We start from the raw sequence: 20,201 nt of genomic DNA, 5'->3' as shown, positions 1-20,201 counted from the left end.
TTTTGAAATATTTTTTTTTTTTGTAAAATGTGTCTTTTGTACCAACCCAGTGTTTTGTTTCAGGAACATTGATTTCTTCTGTACAATATTGATTTCTTTGAAAGAATACTGATTTCTTTTGTACAACATTGATTTCTTCTGTACAACATTGACTTCTTTGAAACAACATTGATTTTTGTTTTTGTAAAACACTAATTTCTTCTGTACAACACTGATTTCTTTTGTACAACACTGATTTCTTCTGTACAACACTTTTGAACAAAACTGGGGTCTATACAACACTTCATATCTTTAGTACATTTTTTTTAATTCGTTTGTACAATTCTTGTACAATCTGAAGTTCTACTACAGCTAAGTATTGGAACATGAAACCATATAAGGTACAAACGTTTATTGGAACATGAAACCATATAAGGTACAAACGTTTATTGGAACATGAAACCATATAAGGTACAAACGTTTATTGCATTTGCAATAGATAAGAAACAAAAGAATATAAGCAATAAAAATAAATATTTATTTTGATTCTTTGAGCTGACACATATAAAGTTACAAAAGATGCATTCTCATAGGACTCAGGTATTTAGACAAACAGATTTGTGTGGTATAATACCACAAGGACATGGGGAAACACAGCAATGCCATGTCAGATACATACACTAAAGCACAAGGATTTCTCCTATATACACAACTATTTGAGTAATTCTCAGAGCAAACATTTTCACACATTTACATATTTTTTTTATGTCACAAATAATTTTGAATTTGTTTAAGATAACATCAACTGTTGAGCGAGTACTATGTGTATATTACAATAAATCCATTTCTGAAATTCTTACTTATAATTAAATACTTAGGAATGCTAAATCTAAATATGGAATGAACAAGCTTAAACCACAGTGAACTCTGACCTTTACAAATTCCATGACTACATGGGACTGATCCATACTTCTTATATGGACATAAGACATATGATGTAGTGATATACTGATTCATTCAAGCATATAATTTATATGGTATACACAATATTGCACACATCACATGGCAGTCTTCAATGGCATCTTTTTGCATTCATTGGTCCATAAATGCAGTTGTGTAAAAATGAACAGTAAAATAATGAATAAATACAGTGTATCTAATGTGATGTAAACTTTACCCCAATGATTTTTTATTTCATATCCCTTAACGGATAGCAATGACTATATCCCTAAAAAGGCAATCATTATTCCTATGTATAGTCATTAATACTTCATATTATTAACGATTGATACCTTTATCATCTGCCAATAGTAGCACACAATCTCACTAGTAACTTGTATTATATTTGATCTACCATAATAATCCCAATGAACACCAAAGTTGCTTAATTGATAAATTTGAGTTCACTAATGTGGACCAATTGTAGACCTTTCACAAGAGTATTGTCAAAATTAAACTGCAAATAAATTTCCAAAAATAAGATATATAAACTATGTTATATCCATATTTTCTGCCTGGATTTTATAAAGATTTCAATTCAAGGTATAACTTGAGGCCTCAAAAAGAGATCGTGTGTAGGACATGGGCACTTATTGGGTCTAATATGGTAATTCTATTTCAAACATATTTTTTATTTTCACATCCATCGAAAGACTACAATTAAAGTAAATGGACACCAAGTAAAAGAATTTTTATAGTTTTAGTAGCACATTGTTCATTTCTGAAATGATCTTAAGAATTTTCTTGTTTTGCAGGCCACCATAAAAATAGCCCATATTAGATAAATTCTAAAAATAGACAATTTCAAATCAATTTTGACAAATTAATCTAATTATTTTAATAAGAAATGAATTTTTCATTTCTAATCAATGTCTCGTTTGAAAATTGTCGCTGTATAGGGCGCAGTGTCGACACTAAAGATGCAATCAAATTAACAGCTTTTACCAATGAAATAATTCCATCAGAGCAATGGCCTGACACCCTGTCACCATTTCTCTTCAACAGCAATTTTGAGGAGGAAATAGCTTAAAAATGTTGATGAGTTTGGTCCCTTCAAATTGCTGGTAACATTTTGAAGAAAGTTTTCCCATAATATTCTAATTCAAAAGAAATTTGTCTTCGAAAAAACAAAAAATTGAAATTCTCATAAACGTTTCCTGCAGAATGTCAACCCGTTAACTTGAATATGTTTTATCAAAACACATTGCTCATAAATCTAAAGGCCATGCTTCCAGTTTGAAATAAATTTGATGTACAAGGAAACTCTATTAAAGATTTTTTTATTTAACCTTTTTGAATTTTTTTTTCTTTTTTTCCCCCTTGTTTTTTTATTCAAAGATGGTTGCAGGAAAGCAGTTGAATGGATTCTCAAATCTACAGAGTATCATGTAATTTATGGCTACCAGTTCTTTACATTTCATTTCACAAGTACATTTGCTTTATACATTAGAGGATATATCAAGACTACAAAAAAAGAGAATATATTCTTGTGACAAATCACTTTTGACAGACAGATCCTTGGATTTTTTTTGTTGAATGATGTAGAATCTTGTCAGCTTCAATTCGAAATATGTATATAACAGGGGAATTTAACATTGTTTAATGTTTAAAAATCTGTTCACAGCATAACCTTACAAACTATTTTGTGTCATAAAACTACATTTTGTATATTAAAAGGATTTTTTTATCTTGTTGTTTATCAAAAGCTAATAAACAGTAAACTGATTGAGTAATTTCACAAAAATGGTGAAATACAAATAACAATTCCACTATTTGAAAACAGTATTGTGAAACCGTTTAACTGACAAAGTTGACCAAACTTTAAAATGTCAGCCAATTCATTAATATATCATGCCAATAGACAATTCATCAAGATTAAGACTCATTGAAAATTCATGATTTTTGGGAGCAGACACATATAAACTACAGCAATAGATAGAAAACATCTCACTTGTGAAAGAGTTATGCATTCCAACTAGGCTTCAATTGTTTTGCCTTTTTGCTAAAAAGCAAAAAAAATTGTCTTGGGAATTTGTCAACATAAAATACCTCTGTCTCAATCTTACACTGTAAGTACACACATACCGATGGTTAAAGCCATATATAAATGCGATCTAATATCCTCAAATCTAACTTAGGCATTGCAAAGTCAATAACTGTGGATCAGCAGCTTCAAGGTGCAAGTGATGTTACGGGTAAACACATCTGACAATTTTAATGCTTAAAATTTGACAATTCTAATGCTTTAAATCTGACAATTTTGATAAATTTGCTAAAAATTCCTCCCCTTCCCCCCTCTTTCAGTGGTTAATTTTTCTGAGCTTTTGTATAAGAATGAAACCTCTGGGGTCACCATTTTAGCTTCATCCCACCCTACACCCACCAGCCCTCCACTTGTCCCTAATTTAGTACCAAAGACCAGTTCAGCATTCTAACATGTCAAGACATACTGGTACATGTATATGAAGATTATGTTTTTAATATTATTTTCGAAAATATAAGCAGCTATGTTAATGTCAAGAAATCAGTAGCAGCTGAGAGCGAATCATTAAGACATATTATACCCTCTCCCCCAGAAGCTTATATACAATTCAATTAAGGGTTGATGCTTCTAGTACCAAGGTCATTGACAATAAAATGTTTTTATCACTCGAGCTGAAATCGTTCTATTCTCGTTTTAAAAGGGTGTCAGTATAGATCATTTAAAGAAAGATATTGGTATAACCTAGATCAAGTTGTGTGCTGTAATAGTGTCGAATTGTTTAATGGTAGCTCGCTGGAGCCTAGAGTCTACTGTCGTCATCAGAAACTCCCCGAGGATGAAACAGCCCCTAAACACTTCCACACTCCAGCCCTCCCATCAGGAATCAGTCAGGCGTTCCCTAACATTACACTAAGCTTTAAATTACACAAAACAAAACTTTACAGAGTGACTAATGCAGGAGTTTGACCATCCCTGACAGACAAGGTCGTCCACAGCATCCCTACTGTCTACATTGTCATGGTTTCTCTTCTCTGACTTACAGGCGTGTACTGCAACGCTGCAGATATAAACTTTGTAGAGGGACATACAAAAATATTTACACATCAAGCACATAACTCACACACTATCTCCTAATTTTATACTCATGTTCGCTGCGATCTTTCATAATAACTTAATTTGTTTCTATGTACGATATTTTATATGATAAACAGTGCTAAGGAGCCAGTTACCATTCCATGCAGGCCTTCCTCATAGCTGTGTAACTGGTGGTATTTACATGCTGCCCCCTTTTCTCTCATACACATTGAACAAGGAACGCTGGTATTCATTGAGCCATCTCTTTCATATGTCATCAATGTGACATGTAATTTTGTGGTATCAGCCCACCGCCCTGAGGACAACCCCAGCCCCGCTCTCCTGGGGACACCGCACATTACTTCTGTCCGATTACTCCAGCAATTTACTTTATAATATTGTTGGTAAATGTATGATTTCCAAATAGGTACTGGAACGTTTAATATAAAACTGAGCTTATCTGTATATTGATCTTGTGAGGCAAAACACACCAACGATGTCTCAAACAAATGGATCGGGCGAGCGTACAACAATTTGGGCGATTCTCGTGTAAGAGTGTCTATAAGGTTAGATTGTGTGCTGGAGATACTCGGAACAATAGATATGATTTATGATCTCAAGATGTAGACAGGCGATTACCCATAAGTCCTAGGTCCACACGACTAATGTTCTGTCAGCCTCTCCCAAATACCAGATAATAGCTCGTCTAATTCCTATCACACCAAATCTCCACTGTCTTGCCATTTAAAACACGACCGTTTCCATCTTCCGTGGCATTTGTGCAGTATTATTTACGGCAGTAAACGGGGACTGTTCCGTTATGGGCTCTACAACCAGTAAATCACCAAATATTCTTTGTCATTCGCAGATCTCTGAAACGATAAGAAATAGGAGTGTATGACAATACCAAGAAATCCATAACCATTCTTCAAAACACAAAATAACCAGTATAAATTGGGTATTACTCAAACACTAGATTATCATGGCTTACTATCATTACCTCAACTCCAAGACATCAATTCTTGTAATTTGTGCATCAGTGTCTTTTAAAATTCATAACTTCCGAAATATTACCACCATATAACTATTGAATTAGGATAAGATTTTGCACAGCTTTGTGAAAATGTGACCAAAATCTTCCTAGAGAGTTCGACTGTGGTTTGTCACATATACTGCACTTAGGTGTTGGTTATTGTCAGGAAAGACTGGAAATGATTTACATGTATCGTAATTACCTTCACTATGTCGTTATGACGCTGGTGGAAACGCGAGTGGCTATTATTGTGTACAGCAAGACGTCAACCTAGAGAAAAAGATTACATTATATTACTCACAAGTTATCAAATATGGACAGACGTAAGAAATAAACACTCCCTGCCGTAACGACACAGCCACATTTCAGCCAGGAATTATCAAGTCGTACTCTTTATGGCAGATGACAGACATTACGTGGCGAGAGATATTTTCACATTATCATTAACTATCAGATTTGGTCTATGATCCATTTAGCAACTTGTCAATTTTTTCGTCTAATTCCCCACAGAGAAATATTGTTCTGATCAAGGATCTGACGACATTAGCACTGCTTAGGCTTTCTATCCCAAAATAATTGGAATCCTTCATTCATTAATGTCAATATCATTTTCTAAATGAACACGACGGGAAATAGCATGCATGTACTCTTAACAGCTTCACTCACCAGCAGTCGTCAGAAAACTGCAATAAGAAGAGGCATCTGAAGGTTTTTTCTCTCCTTTTTCCTTCCATCACATTGTCTCCCATTGTTCTCACTCCAGCGTAGTTCCTGACGACCATGTGCCATGGAATTTTTAAAATTCCTAATCAGCAGTCTAGATGGCTTTGTCTCTGTATCATGTGGCTTGTCATTCTGTCATGTGACAATCTCATCTGTTGTGTGACTTGTCCCACAGTGTCATGTGACATGTGACTTGTCCCACAGTGTCATGTGACATGTCCCTGTTACTCATCAGCTTGATTATTTATTTTTCTACTTTAGCAATGGGTGAACATTCCAACCTTGACCTTAATATACAACTTCCAAAGGTGACCTTGACATAGAAGGTTATGGGTAACCTGAAATCCTAGAATCCAGGTGAAATATTCTCACTGTCCTACAGTTGTCCTAATATGAGAGCGAGAATGAGCATCAAGATGTCATTCTGTCATAAAAATAAGAATTCTAATGAAGTTCCAGCAAACAAGCACTTGAACACATTAAAGCTGTTATAATTTCGTCACATAATATATAAAAAATTTAGTTTACATTCACACCAATGTCATACAACACAATCTCGATAGTCTTGTGAAATGTCTAGTGTTGGTGCAGGCGAGAATTTTCCCGAGTCAAATGACATGTTATTTAGGCCATTTTTTGGCCGATTAGTTTTCTCTGCCGTCACATGAATCTGAACATTTGAAACAGAATTCGGCAAAAAGTCACGATAGCTGTTAGGCTTGGAGCTCGTTGAAGGAGATCCCGGCCCAGGACGATGTAATGAAAACGTCTGCATCTCCCGATTCTGTGGGCGCTGGAACTCGAACCACGATTTTTGAGGAATTGGGTCATGGAATGTACCTAAATTAAATAAATAATAACATCTTTAAAATCTCATCTTAAATCCAATTACAGCTAATTTATGCAATTATCACCAAGAGCAAATATTAACTTAAATTTGAATAATTGATTTTTGAAGAGAAACAACTGTAAGGCGTTTAATTTGGTTGTCTTTTTAAACTGTCGCTTATTTCCACTTTAAAAATAAGTGTCATTTTTCTCTTTAATGGGCCCTAGAGCTATTGGTGATTTACTGGAAAATTTCTGGATTTTGTCTCCCGAGTCTGTTTTCAGCATGTTATATAAGGAGATAATGGTATAGTTCTATTATTTAAAACACACTGATAAGGAATCGGACACATAATGGAGAGTGGGCGATCACAAATACGAATGCACAGTATGATGTTAAAATCAAGCCCCACAGCCTTGGAGCACTCACTACCAAAGCTAACAGACCCATCATATAAGCGTTCCTTCAACCCAGCAGTCACACCTTTCATGTTTCAAATTCTGCTGTTTCTGAATTGCTCGTTAAAATTCTGTGAACTAGTTAGAGTGAGGTTTTCAGTGGCTTGTCATGCAGGGGGGGGGGCAATTTAAATACTTAGCTATGATGTTGGCCATCTTAGTGACCAAAATGCAACATGTTGCAACCATGTTTAAGTTAATAAAATTTTATCATTTTCATTGGTTAATATTTTTTAATGATTTCATGGTGTTTGTTAACTATCATACACAAGTACTAAGTCACTTTGTCATTACGCCCTATAAAAAGAGAAATGTGAAGGCAGTTCCAAATACACAAAAAGTACTTTAAGCCTGAATAGTTCAATTTTTGAACAATGGTATAGGGGCAGTAAGTACAGAAATGACAACACAATAACCAGAAGATAATTGTTTGTGTTTAGGTACTGATGTTACGATCCGTACACATCTCTTTACAGCCCTAATGTGATACCTGCAGATTTGGTTTCTGGATAAGGTACCAAAAGACTTTTGGCTCTAACCTATTTAGCTAGTTCAAGTTATGCAGGATGTCAAAATACATATTTACTCAAGGGCCAAATTTGAAATGTCTGAATGCTCATGGGTCAACAAATGGTATTTTAGTGATGTTTAGTGTAGTTCTTTATCAACAAATCTTTAAATCTAAGTTGACAGATCAGAAATAAAGGTACATGTGCCATTTGGAAGCTGGTTTTAAATCAACTACAAGAATCTTTTACAGTCTTTATTTGGTTTAGAGTCTGATTTTGTATCGTGTGGTATGACCAAATGTACAGCAGTGGAGGAGGTAAGTGGAGCACGTGTAAGAAATCTTCTACCATTGCTGATTGGTCAATTGGTTTCCTTAGTTTAGCATCCTATAAAATTTATCCAGCCCCTCAAATTTCACAATGGACTATTCTAGTCATAAATTTAGAAGGGTCTAAATGTGTCTTCAGGGGAGAATGAGTTAACAGCCAGGGTCATTTAAGGATGTGCCAGTTAGATTGAGGAGGTGGAGGAAAGCCGGAGTACTCAGAGAAAAACCACTGACCAGCAATTAGCAACTGGAAAAAGCCCTATATGGGATTCAAACTTGCAACTTAGAAGTTGAGGGCTTGTACATGGTAATGTGTCAGAACATCTTAACCACTCGGACACCACGGCCTAATTTACATCCTCAGACTTTTGACCTTGAGACAGAAAACTATACATTTCAGACATGGGAACTGCATGGTCTCCCCTGTTACTCAATTCTCTTTCTAAGATTGCCTTTGAATATTGTAATTAATCCATTAATTGATAAATGCTAATGATTTGATATAAAAAAATGAATCAATTCGCCATCTTGAAATATAAATATATGAAACTTTTACCAGCCAAACAAGGTCAAGGTTGTTCATCAAAATAAAGGCTTATCTTAAAATATCTGAGATTTGCTAAGAAATGCTGGCCTATAGTACCAACTAAGTGAAGTCAATGTTGTTCAAACAGAAATTTATACTTGGAAGATCAAAATGAAAGCTCATTTTAAAATGTCTGACATTTGCTTAAAAAACGCTGCCTTCTAGTGGCCAACATGCTCCACAGACAGGTTAATATCTGACACTGTTTTCTCAGCAGTCAGCATCCGGTAACAGGCGTCGATGTCATTGTCTGATGTCAGTGAGACATTTCTCTCAATCATCAATTGACACCCTAATCAATTTCAACGTTCATCTCACTGTTACAGAACTCAATTTCATGCTCAGGGTAGTTGTAAGAAAGGAGTCCTGTCTGCAAATGGACAATTAGAATTCGACCAAAAGCTTGTTAGCCAGAGCAACAAGGGGAATAAAGATTTGTAAAATATGAACTAGTTGTAGCTGTGTACCACTGGGATCCAGCATTTTACAAATGGCCGATTAAGTGTGTTCAAGAGAGTTTGTTACATGTTGTAATGATCTGTTTGTTGGGGCTCCTCTGGTCAAAAGGACAAACAAACAATAAGAGAGCATGTCCAGCATCAAAGACCAGCTCCTCAGATGGACAATAAGTGACCGAGCTGACCAGTGTCCAGTGAGACAGGATTAGTCCAGCTATTGTTCGGTGAAGTGTTTCCATATCAGGTTTACAAAACTCAACCATCTGCCTCATGGGGTGGGGTACAAAACTGCACATCAAAACCCTCCCTCTATTTACTAGGGCTGTAACAATGCTCCAAACCTCCAAATAAACACCTGACTCGACTGTTCTCACCTGTGCGAAGATCGTTAATAACTACCTGGGACGTTTTTTAGTACATCAAACTGTCAATGTGGTAGAAAAATACCCCAAATTACCTGGTAAAATGCAGACTGAATTCAAATTTAATAACAGGCCCAAGTGTATCAGACATTTCAGCACACCCCAGAACTAGTACTTATGACATTAACAGGGTCAAACTGCTTTTGTTTGGAATGTCAGGATTTAATTACTTTAAATTTCCACGACAGAGGTCCAAACATATTTGTAAATACCTAAATCAATTAACAGCTCTCTGGAGGTAAACATTAGAACCCTAGAGAGCTAACACCGTGATGTAAGCAGTTAGCTGTGAAAAAGGTGTTCGGGTGTCGGCTAGGGTGGTCAAAGGTCTTGGTCAGGTGTGGAAAGTGTGTCTGTACACTCAAACTGTTTACTTATAAAGCTTCCACTGGTGAAATATTGATCTAAAAGAATTACAATCATCACAGACAGTCATGTACATTTATAACTCCATAGCTGAAATATTTGATGAGAACTTTCATCCTTCCTAGTCTGTCAAAGCAGACGGCCGGGACCATTCATAAGTCTATTGCTGATATATTTGCGGGGAAGTTTCATCTGTTCAATTCTCATGGGGCGAGAATCATTTTGACAAATATTCCAAAAAAAAAGAAGAATTAAAAATCTAAATACGTTCTGTCTTTTTCAGCAGTTAGGTAATTTGTCTGGGTCTGCAGACTGATATAAGGAATTAACGTCATGGAAATCAATGCAAAGACTTTCATACCAATCCTGCATGTACATACAAAAATATATAGCAATATGTACGACTGGAATTCAAATGAGAGTTTCGGAAAAAAATCTCTGCAATAAACTTCTGTGTAATAAATCCATTTACTTCCCACCATAATCACACAGGATATGAAAAATAATCTGAACAAACGTATAATTATTCTGTTTTCTCGTGAAGTGATCTTCTATTTTGAACATGTCTTGCTTATTACATCATCAGTTTGTGTGAGTGATGTCATCAATTTGAGAGAAAATATTTCTAAGCTTAATTACTGCAATCAAAATAATGGTTTTGCAAATATACAGGACAGTATGCAGTAATTTGTTAATAAGGTTTAATTCATGGATATATACCAGAACATTGAATAAAAGAGGGGCAATAACTCTTCAAATCCCAAAACTATTAACTTGACCTATAGTCATATAATACACTGTAATCAAATGTATAAGTTTGTTAAAATGGCTTAATGGTCCCTGGGTTTACTATATTGACAAAAAGGTAACTGTATCATAGGAAAGTGCCAATGCCATAAAAGATGTTCTGAAATAACCTGATAAAGTGCAATAGTTTCGGGGATGTTATTGATAGAATTCGCTTTAAACCAATCATTGAGTGCTTCATACAAAAAACATGTTTGTACTGAAAACATACTTTGTGTGAGTATAGACCAGTAATTATTGAGTTTTGGGATTCAGTAAGAGTACCAAAATAGACATTCTACCACAGAAATTTATTTACTAAGCTTTAGTTACACTGCTATGGACCTAGCAGAACATCCTACACCCAATACAGAGTACTTATAACGGCTTATTTTAAATTCTGTATACAGAAACAGTAGCTTTGTCAGATTTGACTGATGATGGAGATGTCAGTTTGTGCTTTACATTATTCAAATGTATCTTTTTTTTTTATTTCCTGTAGCCAAGACACCTGTCTATGTAATTCATAATGCTACATTATGATTTTATATTAATTAACTTAATTTTTTTTTGTGGGGGAGGGGTGTGTATGTCATGATGTGGATATGTTGTCAAATATTTATATAAAAGACCAATGATATTTTCCAGTTAAAGTAAATATGATAAAAACAATTAAATGTAATGTGCCACAATTCTACACTTAAAATGTGAACAGACGTTATCTTTCCATAATCCAAAGATCTATAAATAAAGCTAATATCGCGAGACACCTTAGCGTCACCTTGGAGGTAATGGGGTTAACGAGAGGCTAAGTTTAATTGAGACAAACAGTTTGACTAACGACTTATGTTGAGCTAGTTATGAGATATGACAAAGATAATTACTTGTAGTATGGGGAGGTTTCGGAGCGTGGTTTTCATCGTCACTGCCACCACGTCCACTGTCGCTGGCGTTCGTGTCACCAGACACGATGCTATGATCGTCATCCTGCTTCTTGGGAAAAGTTTTGCTCTGCAATGACAAAATGAAATTAGATTATTAATAAAATTCTCAATGGAAAAATAAAAAAACATCTGTCACAGTTCTGGAAAATGATCCTGCAAAATTTCATTCAACCTGACATCAAGAATGTTTTGTAAGTCTTATTTCTGAAATAGAAGAAATCAAGATTTAATTAAATCTCCAAGAATAATTTACTAATGTTTCTGGCTTTTTCAAACTTCTTAAGTGAAGGAAAACAAATGTTTAATAACAAAACAATACATCAACCAACTCAATGTTTGGCCCATCAGCATTTCTTCCAATGGCTTCCGTAAATTAATTAGAGACTTTAAAGCGTGAAACTGACGGTCTATTATCGTTAATCAGAGCCAAAATGATGGTGCTATTATGTCCGTGTAATAGCTTTATGTGATTTATTAAACAAACATAATTGATTTAAACTGAGAAGTATGCTGAATAAGATTTAAACAAATTAATAAATTTATAAATTTACTATTCTTTAATATTAATTCAATGTTTAGAACAATATTTCACTTTCTTGGATGACATGAGTTTAGCTTAGTGACTGTTCTGCTCAAATGTTTATAATTACAATCGCTAGCAAATGACGATGGAAGATTTTTCTATAAGTTTAAGTATATTATATGCTTTGCAAATATCAACTGAATTTACAAGAGTACATTCCTGTAGAAAAATAACATCACAAGAAGTAGTATTTATTTATAGTTCTGCAAGTTTTGTATTGATTATATGAACTGCTCTTTATCATTTCTACAATCAGTAAAATGCACACAAACATCACACTTCTGTATTTATGATATCTAAAATAAGCTAAACATCGATCTTTCTTCTACTTGTTAAACAAATTTGTAAAGTTTTTGTGTATTTCAAGATCGTATTTTAGATTTCAAGACAATGTGGTATATTAGTCAGTATTTGGCAATACATAAATGTAGGCGATATATCCTCGAGGAATTAAGATAGCCGTCGATTCTAACCAGATCCCTATAACCCTTGGGCAGGTTCTGATAGCACTGTGTCTATCTCCACTTTAAATCACGGCCATTTCTGCTTCAATTGAAGCGATAAGTTGACAAATTAAATGCTTTGTCACCAAGTACAGATGACTGTTGGAATGTCCAAACAGCCGTTATCAAATCATATTTATGTGGTGTATGTCTGTTTGTCACGTCGAGTCATTGTTGGGAGCGTTTGCCGATGAATTGTAAAGGATTGACGACAGTTTGCTGATAGTTTACCTCTGATCGTTTATTTAACAGGTTTGTAGGCACATCAATAGTGATTAAATGGACTGACAACTGTATTAACATTAGGGTCTTATTTCATGGCACATTTCGTGTTGATCAAAACAGTGTTTAATTCATTATAGAACAGGCCCAAATAAAATTCAATCATTTCTTTTTTCAGTTTAATATTTGGAGGACAAGAAGTCAAAGTTATAGGTATAAAGACTACCATTTAGGATTATCGTAAACATTTTCAATACAATCATTTGTTTTCATTGATTGAATTTCCCTTTAATGGAGTTTATAATGATTTTTAACAAATTCTGACAATGCAATTCTTTCAATTTTTCAAAGCAACAAAGTATGTTTAAAGTGTATATGAACAAATAAAATTATACAAATCTTTCATAAACTTTTATCAATATTTCAAGTGATTCATTCAGAATGCAACTGACCTTGAGAACATTTATTTAGAATCATATAAAATAAATACACAGAAACGCATAAGCATTAATTGACCTCAATGTTGCAATGGTACATTCCAATTCTTTTACATGGACTATTCCATTCTATAACCAAGGGGTGATAATGGTAATTGGCTCTGCTGGGTTTTGAGAACACTTCCAAATTCCAGCTGAGCACTTCTTTCATTTCAGATATTGAAAATTTAGACAGATATTTTTTGTACTCCTGAGAGTGGTGTTGAAATCAACCTTTCACCACAGAAAAATCTTGATAATAAATCTTCAAGGCAGTTACCGTTGGGATTTTTTTTCCCCGTTAAAAGTGAAGTGCAGTATATTTCAATCAAATGTCAGAAATATAGAGATAAGTCGTTTCCATTTAACCGCTTGCCACAATCCCGCAATACTGTCACTACTTTAAGTTTGATAACTCCCTGACCATCTGATTTAACTCAATCATCTCTTAACCTCCAACAAGTCAGCAACTCCCAAAACCGCCCGTCTTACCTTTCAAATGTTCATGAAATGGCTTTCAAGATTTCAAAGGTTTCAGGGATTATTTAAGTGTTGGAATTAAGAAACTGGAATTTTGATTTCAGTAACACAGCATTCCAAGCATTCTGTCACTCTGACAAATACCTAAGCTTCGGCAGCCAAAATCAAGACAAATATAGGAGACACATGACTAAAATCTGCTCTCAAATAATTGCCTGAGGAATCAAGTCTTTTTAAAAATAAAATAAAATTTCAAGACAATTACCGAAACTTTTTAAAAATTCTATTCCAACATGTAACACTGTCTTTGAAAAAAATATATTTGGAAGAATTTATTCCTTGCACCCATGACATGAAGGAATAATTCAGCCAATTTCTGGTGCATTTTCCTCCTTTATTGTACCACAACACAAAGGCACTTGTGTTAAAACCAATTAAATCTGCTCCATCAAATTCAAATCCCCATTTAATAGCTTTTTCAGTAGGGGAACTAAAGATCAAAACCTCAAACTTCCCGACAATAGTCGTAGTAGCTTATTCTCATCCTCAAAAGCTGCACGACAGTTGCCAATCAACAGAGAGGCTAGCTTTTCAATATTGTTCATTTTGTTACAGTAAGGTTTTGTGTAAACCTGGCTTTTGGTTGTTTGGACCCTGTGAAAGGTATCCAGCACTGTCTATAATAGCCCTTAATGGTAACCTGCGGGGCACACACACATGCTCCCTCCCAAGGGCTGTCAGACCAAATCATTGTACTCATCTTATATATGTCAGAAATAATCACATAATTTGCAGACAGGTGAAAACCACATAATACCTGCCTGAATTCGAGTGCCTGACTCTTCCTGATGCAGATTATTTTACGAACAGATACTGTAGCAATTTCAAAAGGTCAATGTGGCGCCAATTAAAAGATCTTCTATGAACAATGTTGGCCTACCCCACCAGGAAATGATGGCTTCTGTCAGTTTGATTGGACTTTTTCAACCGTACATTCAGACGAGATTTAGCTGTTGATTCCATGTAAATGCTTCTATATTAGCCTGCTCCGATAATGCTGCGACCAATTGCAATCAGCAAAATCACCATATAGGGGCTCCAGGTTCAATTTCCGGGAATCATGTTAGTTTTTTTTATGGCAAAAGTAAATTTGATTTTTAAATCATAGGAAGATTCTTTGGTACAAGTTTTTTAGTCAGATATTGAAACTCAGTGTTTGTAAATAGATTGACAAAATTAGAACCCCTGTAAAAGCAATTTAAAAACAAGCAAATGAATTACATAGGGTCCCTTATGATGAACCCTAGCCAAATGTTTCACCCAGTTACCTGTTCGATGAGCAATCGGTTTACCCTGAGGGTATTAAATCAGAACAATTTACCTCGCTTGAGACAGACCATATGTGCGAGAGCCTAGTTTAATTTTAACATATCACAACAATTCTTGTGCTACTTTTGGCTCTATAAAAGGAGCTTTGAACCGTAATAAGATATTTTCTCTATCAAATTGTAAGATTTTATGTTTTCTTCAGGTTTTTGAGATTCCTAGACCTTTAATGGGACGGAGAGGAAGGGAATGACAGTTGTGTGTGCTATCTAGCGGTGGTGTCATAGACAAAGGAAGTTATATAGTATCTCATAAAAGTCAAACATCCGAATACTGATCAATACTCGAGTCTGAACGACTACCAACATGGAACACACAAATTAGAGCATAACAGGGTAATATGGTGCAAATAAAACATCACTCCCATCCATACATATCTTTTGGCAACTTGGAACCAAGTTATGCCCCCTTTTATAACCTCTCTCTAGGACTGGGAACTTTTATGACAACAAAATCCTTTATCAGTTGATCAGAGATCATGGGCAGGAGAGGTGTAAAATGTTAGACATATAGATGTAATTGTCCGAGATAATGATGGAAACTTCATCTTAAAATCGTTTTGTTTGACAATAAGGCAACAAATAGTGGGAACAATTTAAGGAACCACACGATAACATCTTAGATCCACATAAACTGGACCTTCAGAAATGTTTCGTATGTTTGGCCTATGCCTGGGTTCCCAGCTGGAGCGGACCTTGTTAACAGGTGAGCAATAAACTGTTCCATGGGCACAGCCGACCCAAAACACTCAAAGGAAGTCTCGGACAGTTACTGCCCTTAATTCGAGCTCTCCTGTACTTTGGGTTGATTTGTTTTGACTTGTGTACCGCTAATTAGTGATAAGGAGCTATGGTCACTGCCCCATGTTGTTAATGTCAACTCATGACTACAGTTCAGGTAGAATCGGATATCCCATACAAAAAAATTGTGTTATTAAGAAGAAATCTCTGACAAACAATAAAAAGGTCGTTCCGATCCTCGGGAATCCGTTGGCTATTTTTCTCAGGGCAGCTATAAACATTTCTTTAGAATTCCAAAACCTTTGTTTTTCCTTGTAAAATTTTTTCAGATTCTAATCTGGAAGACATAAAATGGAGGGAGAATTCCATGATGAATACAGGAGCAGAGGAGCGGACATGTTAATGAGGAATGCTCGTAACTTTACTATGTCTCTAGAACCGACTGTCAGAAAGTCTTCATGGGCTACATGTAGTAAACCTGCAATTTCTGTCAGCTCATTCTCAAAACCTTGAAGGTTTATTGAGCTTTAAGTGCATCGCTCAGACAAGCAGCAGCCCGCTATTTGCCAGAGGGGACCATAACTGGACAATAAATCGGGTTCAGTGCGGAGACCAGCCCCCTCAGGTCTTGGCCTTCATCACCTGGCGTGAGCAGCCAGGAATCTCAATACATAAGGCACAGGACTATTGCTAGGCATACGAATGACTACGACATAAAATTTACTGTATATATATATAAAGCTTTTCTTCCAAAGGCAACTTTTCTAAAATACAATATATTCAACTTTATCCAACAAAAAATTGAAAAGTAGATAAACATGCTTTATTATAATGTAGAATCTCTCTGTCAGCAAAACAATGATATCCATTACACGTGGAAATTTGATTAAATCATCGTTCCCTGAAAAATAGTGAAAAAAAAGTTGAATCTATAAATTTAATTATATTGCATAAATAGGGTTTGCTTTTTTATGTTAAATGTACCTTTTTAGGCAAAATATTCGAAGAACTAAATATAAGAGAAGAAAAATACCATAAATAAAGACGTATTGGTCGACATGAGTATACAACAGATTGTGTACAAACAAAGTAATGGATTCATTTTACATATGGAAATTGAGAATAAGATTTCAGGACGAGCATTAGGAATGTTACAGACAAATGTGTTTCCTTGGATACAGCTACAATCACTTGTATAGAAATTGTAACAGTGGTGTATCATATATATCATGAATATCAGACCCGAAATAGGAACCAATTCAGAAAGAAAATAACACAATAAGAAAAGTCAATTTCCAATAGATTGATCTCTATAGCTTCGTCTCGCTTTTGTTACAAGGATATATCCTGGCTTCCTGTCAACCTATCAAAAAGATACTGTGAGAAGGAAGTAGTAAATAAAATGATGACGGAAGGCAGACATAATTTTTCCAGATAACGCATCATATTCTTAAAAAACAGTTCAAAAGGGAATCAAGATATTTAAAACATTTATTGTGCCAAATGGAGGAAGAGTGTTTTTCTCAAATGACTTAATATGTAACATTGACAATGTAATTCTTCAAATAAGCCAAACACTCGGAAATAAATAGGCTGCCAAATACTTCAAACCGCTTCCTGTTGTGACTTTGAGGCCGAGACAGATGCTCCGCACACAGGAAGTAAGCATAGTGAAATTACTATTGTATTAAAGTAAAAAATCGGAGTTAAATATGACAAAAGCCAGGCGATGTAACTGGTTGAGGTTGCTATGGTTCAAAACAAAATGGGGCATGTGGCTACTGACGGTAAGGGGAGGGTTTTCATTGAACCGTTTCCTCAGAGTGCTGCAGAACTCCCGTTGGGAGGGTAGGGGCCCCAAAGAAGGCAGACATGGTGCAGTTAAAAATTTGAATTGAATTGATGTGTGTAGGACTCCGAAACACAGTAATTGAGTCCGACCGTTTGTAATGGTTAGTATGTGTCTGAGGGAAGGCGAGACTGCAGAAATTACATCAACACACAATTCAAAACATAAGCTGCATATCATACACATCTGCATAATTTCAGCAATAAAAGGAAAATTTGAAAAATGTGCAACTGTACAATGTCTGCAGTAAATTATTTCAATATTTCACATTCTGTTTTAATTTTAACGCGTGCCCATTACTGAAAAATCAAACAAGAAATCCTTAGATTATAAAACCCACTTTCTTGGTTTCATCTTTAATTATCTACAAAAAATACCTTTTCTCTTCTTCAATTCATGCTCATGTATCTAAATTTAATTACGAAGCATGATAAACGATCTTTTCGGCGATGTGTAAAAAAATAGCATACTTGTGTGCATGGTGTGGATGATTGTAAGGAGATTCCGTGGCTCTCTGTGAAATGTGATTTATTCCTTGCTTTATCTCTTAAAATGTGACAGACCATTACTTCCTTCAAGTTTCATATTTCTTGCTTCATGCCAGTGAAACATTTCTGATCCATTGAAAGCAAAGTGCAACACAAAAACATCTCCAACATTGTGCTGTTAGGTTTTGAAAACAATGAGTTGAATTGAGCAGACGTCATATACCAGTATGTACAAGAGTGATGAATTAAATTTAAATTTAACTTCAGTCTATGGAGTAATAGTTTCTTTATCAAGGGCTGTTCAACTTCAAACAACCCATAATTTACCTGGTAAATTGTGAAGGAGCCATTTTGCGATCTTGCCGTCTACTTGGAGAAAATGTTAGGATTACACTTGTACCTTAACTTTCTTATCTAAAGAATATGAAATAGTATTTTTATCTTCACCACAGACATGTTCAGCATTATTCATTCATTTGCAGTATGTGACGCTAATTCCTTTCAGGAGGCTGCACTTAAATATATGAAACATTAATGTCTACATCATTTTTTCTTTTCTTATCTTGATCATTAGATGCAATTTTTCATCCTTTGAAATTTCTTTAATTCATCTGCAAAACCTACTTCATCAAATTGCTATCTTTTAATTTGCCCCAAATTGTCCAAACAAAAATTATTAGATTGTTTTGATAGATATTTCATGGAAAAATATTCTTGAGGATCATGTTACAAAAATCGACAAGATAGCAAACTATAAAAAGAAATGGAGGTTTGTACAGTAAATGAAGATATCAATACAATCCTTTTCTACATTGTAGTCTATTTCCCAAAATAAACCAAGAAAAAACATTAAATCTCCGGCTTTATGGAAGTCAATAACATTTCCTTTAGTGCATACAAATATGTAACGAAGATATTTAACAAAAACTCACTCTTGACAATAATTTCCCTGACACCTTAAATTTAGCTCTTTTGTAATTATGCCATCACATCTTGACATATTACCCCTGACACACGTTACAAAACTCCCTTTTGTAATTATGCCCTCAAATCTTAAAAAATGCCCCCAAACCTTGATATACTGTCTCTTTAAACTGGATATACCTTTAACCTTAATATTTGTTGCAACATGCACAATTGCAACAAAGGTAAATTCTATAATTTGAATCCGTCTCGTTCTTTTGTTTCTTTATTGATATCGTATAGAAACTTTATTACAAACACACAAAAAAAAAAAAAAAAGAAGATGTTAGAATTACCTTCACAATGGTGTCTGGGCTTGTCACGTACAACATATGTTAGCCAATCTGGCTCAGCTCACAGAACTGAGACTATCCTTCATGACCGAAAAACATATCAGGAAAACTCAAACATACACCAAACAATTTACTTAGGTCTGTATTGGTTCTCCATAAAAATACTGGTAAAAAAGTTTTAATCAGAGGAATTGATTTCCTGACTTTGGTTTAGAGAATAAAACACTTTGGTTTAGAGAATAAACCACTTTTTTTTGTGTGCAAGGTCTTTGTTGTACCAATAGAACAGGAAAGTAATGGCAATCTCTCATGCAATAGACTTTGTCAATCAGGTACATGCGTGATATGATTTATCTAACAAACCCTTGATGAAGGATTTGTCCCTTGGGGCTTGTACTCATCTGGGTCCCCTCATTAGGCCCACATATCATTGATTGGATGATCTACCGTCCCCAAATACTCCACCGATTTTATTGACCTCTGCTCTAATGCACTTTGAGGTCATCAAGGGAAAAACCAGATAGATTCTTCAGAACTGTAGACAGATTTATTTCTGATTTCTTCTGTTGATGTTGTCACTGACCACTCTGGGGAAGACATCTGGACCAGCATTGGTCGTAACCTAGGTATTATCTTATCTATACCACATTACCATTATTTAGGACATCGACCTGTCAAGGTTAATCAAGGTCATGATGATTTCATGATGTTAATCAAACTTAGAAATTTGAACTTGATT

At 35.0% G+C, this 20,201-nt stretch overlaps 1 protein-coding gene across 4 annotated transcripts in view; it reads right to left on the bottom strand.

The window, feature by feature from the left end:
- Window positions 1-496: 496 nt before the first annotated feature.
- Window positions 497-20,201, bottom strand: part of LOC138327604 (protocadherin gamma-C4-like) — a 41,961-nt gene continuing 22,256 nt past the window's right edge. For all 4 annotated transcript variants that reach the window (XM_069273817.1, XM_069273818.1, XM_069273815.1 and 1 more), the window contains 4 exons: window positions 11,420-11,546; window positions 5,736-6,632; window positions 5,272-5,339; window positions 497-4,908 (listed from right to left, as the gene is read on the bottom strand). In XM_069273817.1, the coding sequence (XP_069129918.1) occupies window positions 6,334-6,632; window positions 11,420-11,546 (426 nt within the window). In that variant the 3' untranslated portion in view covers window positions 497-4,908; window positions 5,272-5,339; window positions 5,736-6,333. The remainder of the gene's footprint in view (window positions 4,909-5,271; window positions 5,340-5,735; window positions 6,633-11,419; window positions 11,547-20,201) is intronic.

The sequence above is a fragment of the Argopecten irradians genome, chromosome 7 (genome assembly GCF_041381155.1).
Source record: "Argopecten irradians isolate NY chromosome 7, Ai_NY, whole genome shotgun sequence".
NCBI lineage: Eukaryota > Metazoa > Mollusca > Bivalvia > Pectinida > Pectinidae > Argopecten > Argopecten irradians.
Note: the sequence above shows the minus strand (reverse complement) of the source record. Positions and strands in the feature narration are given on the sequence as shown.